Below are 10192 nucleotides of genomic sequence, written 5' to 3'. Positions count from 1 at the left end.
TGTTTGTAAATGGGATCACAAGTCCGCATCTTGTACAGCAATTAACCACTAAGAAGAATATATGCAGTGTATTATTTGTTGAAACTGTCCTTCCGATATGATTTGAAACTTTCTCATTGCTATCTGTTTGTCAATAAAACTTTGAAAAAAAAAAATAAAATAAAATAAAAAAAAGACAAAAAAACAAAACAACAAACAAAAAAAAATAAAAAAATCAATTAAAATGATTATGAAAATGGAAAATAAAATAGTAATTAAGACTATAAGATTGGGGCTGGGGAGATGGCTCAGTGGAATAAATGCTTCCCTGGCAAGCACAAGGCCCTGAGTTCAATCCTTGGTTCTGAAAAAAAAAAAAAAAAGACTATAAAGTAATATATATAGTGTGACTATGTTTAATCTTATTAGTATAATATTCTTTGTTTATCCTTTCAATAAACATTTCTATGAGATACTAACAATCATGTATTTTCTAATTAGAGCGAGCTACTCAGATGGAAAGCTGAAAGCACCTCCTAAGCCATGTGCAGGCAATCAGGGGACCCAAATCACGGTAAGAATGCTACACAGGGATGTAAATTGGTGGAAAAGAGCTTTGTATAAATATTGACATAAGAAATAAAATTGGCTGTGAGCTTTTGAGATAATAAAATGAATTCTTATTAAGAGAAGCCCAAAAGATAATTCTCTAAGTGAAAAAAAAAAAAAACTCATTGGGTTTTGTAGCACGGTAGCCCATCCCCTTTTGTAAGACCCAGGGAGATTATTTATCAGGAGGGCAGAAATCAGTGCCAGAGGACAGCATTAAGGTTGGCTCCAGAAGACATGGGCTGGAGTCTGAGCCTGGTCAGTCAGTGCTTGTGCATCTGGAGGCAAGTCACTCAATATCTGTGACTTAATTTTCTCATCTATCAAATCAAACACAGAATACCTGCCTCTGAGTGTATTTGTAGTTCATTTAACAGTGTCATTAGTTGGTAAGAAGTCTAATATGCTGCCTTATTTCTATAGCATTTCAGTCCCTGTGTACTCTGATCCTGTGTACCCTGCTGTCATGTGATGCCTCCTGCCCCTCTACCCTTAATCCAAGCCAGAGGACCCACTGAAGGCCAGTCTTACTCTTCTAATTCCTGCATACAATGAAGCATGCAGGAGGCAGAAGTGGACATGTGCTTTGTGATGCATGTTAAGAGGGAGCCTTGGGGCCTGGGAGATGACTCAGTGGAATAAGTGCTTCCCTGGCAAACGCAAGGGCCTGAGTGCAATCCCCGGTCCCCCCCCCCCCAAAAAAAAAGAGGGAGCCTTGCCAAGGTGACCACAGTGTCACTTCAAGGAACTCCAAATGATCTCCAGAATGTTATGATCTTCCTTAATTTGAAAATTTTTTTTTTTTTTTTTTTTTTTTTTTTTTTGGCGGAACCAGGGATTGAACTCAGATCCTTGCGTTTGCCATTCAAGCGCTTATCCTACTGAGCCATCTCCCCGGCCCCTGAAAAATATCTTTGAACAGCATGTGATATCAAATTGTTTATAAATTGTCTCACTAAATTATTTAAAACTTGTCTTCGCAGGAAGCATGGTGCCCCTCACCTTCTCCCACACTTCAGATATTACTCTTGCCTTTTTCAAGAAGGGGTCTCCTTGGGGTGGCTAGGATCTGGAAGGGTGGGCTCTGGGGCCCTTATTTGGTTTTTTTTGTTTTTTTTTTTTTTAATTTTTATTTGTGTGTGTGTGTGTGGCCAGCTCAGCCCACCAGGGGGCGGGGCTGGCTGGCATGTGGTGCTGGGGGATTGAACCGTGGTCCCTGTGCTTTGCTAAGCTTGTTCTAAGTAGGTGCTTTAGACCACTGAGCCATCTCACCAGCCCTGGGGCCCTTATTTGTATACACAGCCTTCATAGCAAGTTTTGAGCCTTCTCCCTCACTGACACAGGTCTGCAATCTGCTACCTAAGCAGCTCCCTGCAGCCACTATTGGGTTTTTGTCTAGAAGGGCTCTCTCCTGTGTAGTGACATACCTGCGCTGCAGCACAAGCCCTGTTAAAGACTCACTTTGGTATTCCTATAAAAAGAATGATAAAATAGAATTTGTATTCATATTTTTAGCACAAAGCCATGGGCCTGACAGAGATAAACTCCTGGTACATGTTTGAGAAGTTAATGCATTATTGTGGGAGGCAGGAAACCTATCCTTTAATTCCTTTTCCAGTGTTGCCCTAACTCTTTCCCTTTTCCCTATTCAGTGCTTAGAATTGTGCTGTTAGCAAAATGTCTTTAAATCATTACCTTATGTTCCAGCTTTTACTAGACAACTTTAGCCTTTCTTTTCATGTAACTCTGAAAATTGACAAGAAAATTAATCTTTTGTTCAGGTGGAGGACCTTTTTTATAACATAACCACCAGAAGGAAAGCTTTAAAAAATCCAAGTGAAGAGTATGGGAAAATTTTGGAAGTTGTTGGCAGGTACAGTTCAAAATCTGGCAGTGGGTTTCTGCAATTTGTCATTGAAGGAATGTGTGCTGGTGCTTATACATTAAGGACAGTTGCTGAACTACATGGTAAACAGCAGAACTATCCTATATATTGTTCTAGTCGGGGTTTATTCATCCCTTCTGAGCTTTTCCTCATTTTCCCAGGCTGGTCTCTTTGTCAGGAGGGTTCTTTGATGCAGCCAAAACAAAATGATCTTAGCTTCTGGAGTTAAAAAGAAACTTACTACAAGGCCAGGAGTTTCCAAGCAGAAGGAGGCATGGACAGCTGCTCCTGGAAGAGGATAAGAACCAGGGTTGTTTCAAGGATGTAGTGCTGTGGCCTGGCCCCAGTAGTTTTGATTCTTTGCCCAGCCCTGCTTTTGAACGGTTCCAGGAGTGCATCTGATTGGCATAGTTTGGGTCGTATGATCCTGTGCCCTTGCCTAAGAAGTGAAGCCTTCTTGATTGACAGTTCTGTCTAGTGTGCATCAGAGAGAATGGGACCGAGGTTGTTTCCTGAAGGACGCTTACAGACTGTTAGAAGAGAAGGGATTCAAGGCAGGTGAAAACATTATGCCAATGGGAGACTTCATTTGCTGCTGCACATGACTCCAGCATAGGCTCTCTGAACCCTTATGTCCTTGAGATATAATATAGATGTGTTAATTGTTTAGTATTATTTTAAAAATCTAAACTGAATTTGCCCATAATAAAATGACATAGACTTATACATCGTTTGTTTTTCCCTGGAAATGTGTAGACCAGTGTCAGCTCCTAAAATCAAGGTGTGATTACAAAATACAGTGACTGTTTAGATTTTTTTTAAATGTATTATAGTATAAGACACATTGCCCTTCATCCATGGCAACTGTCTTTTGTTCTGATTTTTAAAAAAAATTTAAACATTTACCATATATTTTGATTACCCATTGCAGAGGAGTTCTAGTTGACTGTTGCTTTTAGGTATGGGAAATAAAATACTGTTTCTTCATAAATGCATTTGCTGCATATAATCTTTCAGTTATTGAAGATGATAGAGTGAATAGTAATGGGTAACAGCCAACCAAGAAAAGCTTATAAGATGTTGGCACAAGAGTTACAAGCAAGGAAGAATCTGGTGTTGATGTCTGTGAGAGAGAGTGAAAATGTGCAGGTTTGTTACAATAGGCTTTTCAAGATGTCCCAGGGGCAACACAGCCCTTTCGGGACACTGGAAATAAAACTTCAGAAGAGGTTGTGTGAAGGTATTTTGAGTCCGGTCAGCAGTAACTTGCTAAAAATAGGAACAAAGAGAACTATTTGATTCAGTCACACACATTTAGTATTGCTGTCTCTGTAAAGTCTCTGCTAGTGTATTTTTCTGAGGATAAGATAGGGTATACTAAGATATTTTTGTTTATATATAACTTTAAATTGCTTAGCTCTGCCAATTTGCTTAACTAAAAGGGAGCTCTGACATTTGTCATTTTGGTAGTTTTTGCTTATGTTTCATTTTGTTTTGCTTTCTAGGTATTCAATACACAACTCAGGCATTAGTTTCTCAGTTAAGAAAGTAAGTTCTTGGTTTTAAGGGTTGGTTTTGTGTTAGGACAAGAAACAAGATTTTACTAATTTGACTGTCACAACTATGAAACAGTCATTGTATCTTCTTTTATTAGCAAGGTGAGACAGTTGCTGACATCAGAACACTCACTGGTGCCACAGTTGTGGACAATATTCGCTGCATCTTTGGAAATGCTGTTAGTAGGTATGTTGTTAACTTACATGTCAAAAAATACATTGCATTCATTATCGTGATTAACATCTAATTACATTATTTTGGAATCTGTTAGGATAAGACTTGCTTTAAGAGTTAGCTTTAATTAAATATGCAGAGTTGTTTTCATGCTTCAATTTTTTAATGAAGGCTTTATTTCTTGTAATCAACACTTCTTGGGTACATGCCACTTTTCCTCTTATTTCCACTGTCATCACTTTAGGATTTTATTTATCATTCCATTTTACTACTTGTTTCTCATATTCCAGGCTTTGTGCTAAAAGTCAGAGATTAGGTCCTCACAGACTGGATTTGCCAGTGTCACCAAGTCTTCATCATCATGGAAAGCCTAGGACAGAAACTCCATAGTATGGACTTTCCTCTTGGGGCTCCCATCCACATGTAAATACTGTCCTTTCCATCACAGATTACCAGCTGGACATCAGGACTTTACAAAGCCCAAAGTAACTGTGTGATAATCTGAAGGGAAGAATACTGAGATGCTTCTATATGCCAGGCGTGCATGAGATCATAGAGAATGAGACGACCCTGACTTCATGTTCCACAAAAATCTTGAAAAGCAGCTGTCCTCACAGTAGCTTTCTACTTTGAAAAACAAAGTATTCATTATTGAGCCAAATTAAATTCCCAACTAGGGAACAATTTACTTTTTATTACCCTCTCTTATTATGTATAAATGAATGAATGTTTTAAAATTGTGTTTCCAGAGTAAAGGGAGAACTATATTCTACAGTGTAACACTTAAGACCTTGACTAAATTTTTTAGACTCAAAACTGGAAAATTCCTAGACTGGAAGAGATTAGGCATCCTCAAATGCAGCATTTTCTAAAGCAGGTTCCCTGAACACTGACCTCTTGAGACATTTTAAGGGTTTCCTGGTTCACTGTGTGTGTGGAACATGGCAAGCTGTATGTCTGCCTATACACTCAGAGGTCACAGTACTGCAGTTAAAGCTCTCACCATCCATCCAGCAAGCCCTGAGTGAACATAGCTGTTCACTAGGTTCTGTACATAGGTAATGTAGTAAGTAAAACAGAAATTACTGTCTTCAGAAGATCCTGTAGTTGAAAAGACACATGAGATGATTTGCCGTTCATTAGCATGTTGTGATTACTGCCTGCAAGGAAGACTGCTGGGCATGATAGGAGAATCACTAAGGCAGTGGTGGCCAATCCGTGGTTCGTATGCCCTAGCAGGCTGTTTGCATCATTGCAAAGTTTAAAAGGTTCGTCATCATCATCGCTCTAGAGTAAGGGAGAGGTATAGCTGGAGAGGGCTATTTGAAGAAATAATTCTTGAGAAATGAAGGATAAATAGGAACTCATTAGCTGTCAGTAGATTAGAAGTAGAGCTCTGCAGGCAGAGGGACCTTAGGAAGGTCTTCAGTTAGAAATCAGTGTGATGTGTCTTACAACCAGTTTTTCACCTTTACTTCCTCTTCCTAATAAACATTCCGGGCAACCCCCTTTTGGTGCTATTCATTACAGGAAGGAATTCAGCAGAGGTGAGTTTTTCTTGAAATCATATGGGATTTAGTTACTAAGATGCATAAAACTTTCAGCAAAATACAGTCTTAGAGCTTAGGCTCATCATACTCCAGCAGTGATAGTGGTGTCTGGTGCAGAGTACATGTACTTGAAACCACTGACTGGTGGGTAAGTGGGCAGCAGTGTTGGTGGATTGTTAGGTGGGTGGACAGTGGGATACATAGGCAGATGGGCAGGTCCAGAGGAACTCGGGTCTCTGAGGTCTTCATTAGACGGAGTTGATGGGAAGGAGCCCTGTGTTTCCTGGTTCTTTTATACTGTTCGAGTTTTCTACTCTTCTCAAAAAGTCTCAAAAAAAGAAAAAGTCTCACAATTTCTCTTTTTTAACTAGAGAATTGATAGAAGTTGCATGTGAGGATAAAACCCTGGCTTTCAAAATGAATGGCTACATATCTAATGCAAACTACTCAGTGAAGAAGTGCATTTTCTTACTCTTCATCAACCGTAAGTGAAAAAGAACCAAAGTGAGAGTATATGCACAGAGAATTTTATGGAAACCTGAAATTTCATGTCAAAGTGTAGTTTGATTAGGGAGAATTTCTGAGTTTTGTCCTGCAGTCCATTGTACCTTTCTTACCTGTTAGAATAAAGAGATTTCAGAAGCACTTCCTAGGCAGAGCTTTTCTCTGCCCTTAGATTAAGGGCTATCATTTGACACTGCACTGCAAAACACAGAGAGAGGTGCCTTGCCTAAAGTCATTGTCATTTAGGTAAAAAAAAAACCTGAATGCTAAGACCGTTAAAATTTTTCTTTATTCCTTCCCTTTTTGGGGGGATGGGGAGCAGTGCAGAGTACTGGAGATTAAATTCAGGGCCTACACTGAAATACATCCCCATATCTGCAGCTCTTTTTTTTATAGTTTTTATTTTGAGACATGGTCTTGACAAATCATTAAGTTGCCTAGGCTGGGCTCAAACTTGGCCACCTCCTGTCTCAGCTTCCCAGAATGCTGGAGTTGTAGGCCTGCATCACCATACCTGCTGAGATTTTTCACTGTAGAGAATGAATTTGTGACGTAAAGAGCCGCTTTAGGGAAACAGTTAGCTAAGTGAGTTTAGATTTTTCTCACCTTTGCTTCTGGTGCATATCCCCCTCCCTGCTGATGTACTCTTTGTATGATTCTAAGTGCGTACTGTTTTGCATTCTGCTTTCGAACCTAATTATCTATTGCAGGATTTTGATAGTGAGAGCAACAAGTTGCTTAATTTTCCATTATCCCTCCACAAGATGCATCTTTCCTTATCTTCTGTTTTCCTCATTATTTTAAATCTCACAAGGTCTTTACCTTTCTTGTTTAAAGGATTTCATAATAACTTGGTAGCTTTTTATTTGTTTGGTACCAGAAACAATATATTCCCCCTTTTAGCAGTTCACCAGCTATAAATATCTGTTTGTGCATGTTTTATAGTTGTTCAGAGCAATACAGGAAGAGTGAAGAGAGGACCAATCATTTTATAGTCTGTAAACTCACTTATATTAGCATAGTTTTATGCTGCTACACTGGAAGGGCTTCAGCCTGATATACATAGCAGAGCCTGTTATATAGAAGGCTCAGAAAGGGGTTTTCATTAGTTTTTCCTAACTGTGAAGAGTAACAGCTTTGCAACACATTTTGGCAACTAAGCAGACAAAGGAAAATCATTTTAAGTGACATCTAACTGTCTGTGGCCATGTTTCTACTGGGCTGCCTAACAGCGTTTGCACTGACACCTGCCTATCTGCTCACATTGTCAAGTTTCCATCACAGAGAGAGGCCAGGTTCTCACGCATACCTGCCCCTTGTTGTCTATGCATTATGCAGCCTCATTTAGGTTACACAGACAAGGAATACTCCTTTGACCTGTGTCCATTCCGACTTCTCAGCAGAGGGGCTCCAGCTGTCCTTTTGTCAGGTGCCCACACAAGCTCCAGGCCTGTGTGGTTAGGCCGTGTGTTACTGAGTCAAGGACATTATTGAAGGGGCTGTAGAAGTGGTGAGCACTCAAGAATTATAGTCTCATCAGTAAGATCACACCTTCTCGTTGAAAATACAAAGATGTGATGCATCCTGTGTTACAGTTACACAAGACAACAGACAGATCATTAGCCAGTAATCTAAAATCTGTAGAGCTAAAGGAAAACTTTTCTGAACATACATCTTCCTCTGCTTTTAGTTTTACTTCTCCCAGTCTTTACTGTTTCCTGCAAAACTGTTGTCTCCTTCAAACCTAAGTCATTTACTTCAAGCATACATTCAGCCATTTGCATTGCCTGAAATTCTGGAAAATTCACTCTTCCCCTTCATTGCCCAGCACGAATAACCCACTGTTGGAATTCCCTGAGCAGAGTTAACTGCGCTCTCATTGCGCCCTTCAGCACGCACGCTTCTATACTAGTGGTAACCATTTGGATTTGGAATTATTTGCCAGCAGGTAGTCTCCAAGCACTTGGTACATGTGATAAATAACTGACATGTCTTTGCAGAATAAAAAATCTGAGTCTGCTGTGTAGGCTGATCAAGGGGAAAGGAAGTAGACAGGCAGAATATTACTACCCTTTCATCTTTTCTGCTACTTGATGAGAGGAGAACTTCCAAGGCATAGTGAGATGTGGGGAAGTGGTAGGACATATAAGGGACCCTTGTTCCTGAGGCCCTGCATTGTGCATCATTCTTCCTGCAGTGGTTTCATGGTTTCACAGGGATATTCACCTGTGATCTCACCTGCAAGGACAGTTTTTATGTGGTTACTTTCTTTTTATTTTTTAGATCGTCTGGTAGAATCAACTTCATTGAGAAAAGCCATAGAAACGGTGTATGCAGCATATTTGCCTAAAAACACACACCCATTCCTATATCTCAGGTAATGTAGCATCAAACTCATTACCCAAGACTTAACAAAAATTCTGTTATGATCTCCTCTGTAAAGGAGAAGGGCTTATGCATTTGTACGTACGAGATTGGTGGGGCAGTGGTCCTGGGGTACATCAGCAGGTTTTTGAGACTAGCGGTTGGCTGGTGAGATTCTTACCCTGACTAACTCTATATGCTGGTGCCTGTGAGCCAGGCGGCTGCACTGAGGATGGCGATGTGTAATAGAGGGGTCACGCTTGGAGGGCCTGCCATCCTGGTCTTCTAAATATCTACTTCTTTTTTTTTTATTTTTTTATTTTTTTTTATTTATTTGAGAGAGAGAGAGAGAGAGAGAGAGAGAGAGAGAGAGAGAGAGGTGTGTGTGTGTGTGTGTGTGTGTGTGTGTGTGTGTGTGTGTGTGTGTGGCCAGCTCAGCCCACCAGGGGGCGGGGCTGGCTGGCATGTGGTGCTGGGGGATTGAACTGCGGTCCCTGATGCTTTGCTAAGCTTGTTCTAAGTAGGTGCTTTAGACCACTGAGCCATCTCTCCAGCCCCTAAATATCTACTTCTTGTCATGACATACATTTATTGCCATAATGTCTCTCAAGTAAAGGTTTTTTTTTTTGGGGGGGTAATAAATGAAAAAAAAAAAGACAAGAATAAGAAAAAAAATGTCACAGGTCTGTCCTGTTACAATTCTGTATATGGTTAGATTTCTAAATTTCTTTGTAAAAATATGTAAATGCTTATTTCTACTTTTATAAAATTATTTTCCCTTCATATTCTGTAAGACTTAAAGTTCAACATACCAATATTTGATGGAAAATACCTGTTCCATGATATGCCAAAGATGTTTGATATTTAGACAGACAGGGTAAACCAAACTGCATATAAGCAGGTTAATAATAAGCTTCTCTTCTGGAGGGTTAACAGCCTAATTTAGCAGCTCAAAGTTGGAGAAAAGGAAGGGCTGGTCAGCCAACATTTTGGCCCTAGCCTTTCAAGGTCAGTGAAGACTCGGGACATAGGAGAACCTGTACTGTAACAACATGTAACTCAGTTGTGCTCCAAATTTTCTGATCAAGAAGATTATGGAACCACAGAGGAATGTGATCGATGATATATAGTGTGCCTGGGGAGAGGCACATGGAACACAAAAACATTCTCTCAGGCTTTCACAGAGAGCTAATTGGTCAAACAATGGCCATGACTCATCTTCATGGCTGACACTGACAAAGGATCTACAAAATACGGTACAGGGCTACAGGATAAATCCTGAGGATACTTGACTGACCTTATCAGATACAAAAGTTACATTTCTTGGTATATAGGTCTTTCTTTATCTTGGTCTTTACCATCCAGCAGAAAAGTATAAAAACGAGGTATATAAAGTAAATCCATATTATTACGACGAGCTGTAAAAGGCTCAAGTCAATAACTTCTGAGGATAACCCACTAATATTGTAGACTGCTAGACAGTGTTGTATTGTTTAGCTGAATTCAAACACCTGTGGTATTTAGATGCCAATAGAATATTCACCTCTGACAGGACTAAACAAAAGGGATA

The 10192-nt window shown here is 39.8% G+C and overlaps 1 protein-coding gene across 3 annotated transcripts in view; it reads left to right on the top strand.

Annotated features, from left to right (window-relative positions):
- Positions 1-10192, top strand: part of Mlh1 (mutL homolog 1) — an 81307-nt gene that overhangs the window by 20434 nt on the left and 50681 nt on the right. For all 3 annotated transcript variants that reach the window (XM_023719779.1, XM_023719780.1, XM_004635249.2), the window contains exons 5-10: positions 481-553; positions 2370-2461; positions 3979-4021; positions 4128-4216; positions 6126-6238; positions 8542-8635. In XM_023719779.1, the coding sequence (XP_023575547.1) occupies positions 481-553; positions 2370-2461; positions 3979-4021; positions 4128-4216; positions 6126-6238; positions 8542-8635 (504 nt within the window). The remainder of the gene's footprint in view (positions 1-480; positions 554-2369; positions 2462-3978; positions 4022-4127; positions 4217-6125; positions 6239-8541; positions 8636-10192) is intronic.

Source organism: Octodon degus, unplaced genomic scaffold (genome assembly GCF_000260255.1).
Source record: "Octodon degus isolate 3935 unplaced genomic scaffold, OctDeg1.0 scaffold00071, whole genome shotgun sequence".
Classification (NCBI taxonomy): domain Eukaryota; kingdom Metazoa; phylum Chordata; class Mammalia; order Rodentia; family Octodontidae; genus Octodon; species Octodon degus.
Note: the sequence above shows the minus strand (reverse complement) of the source record. Positions and strands in the feature narration are given on the sequence as shown.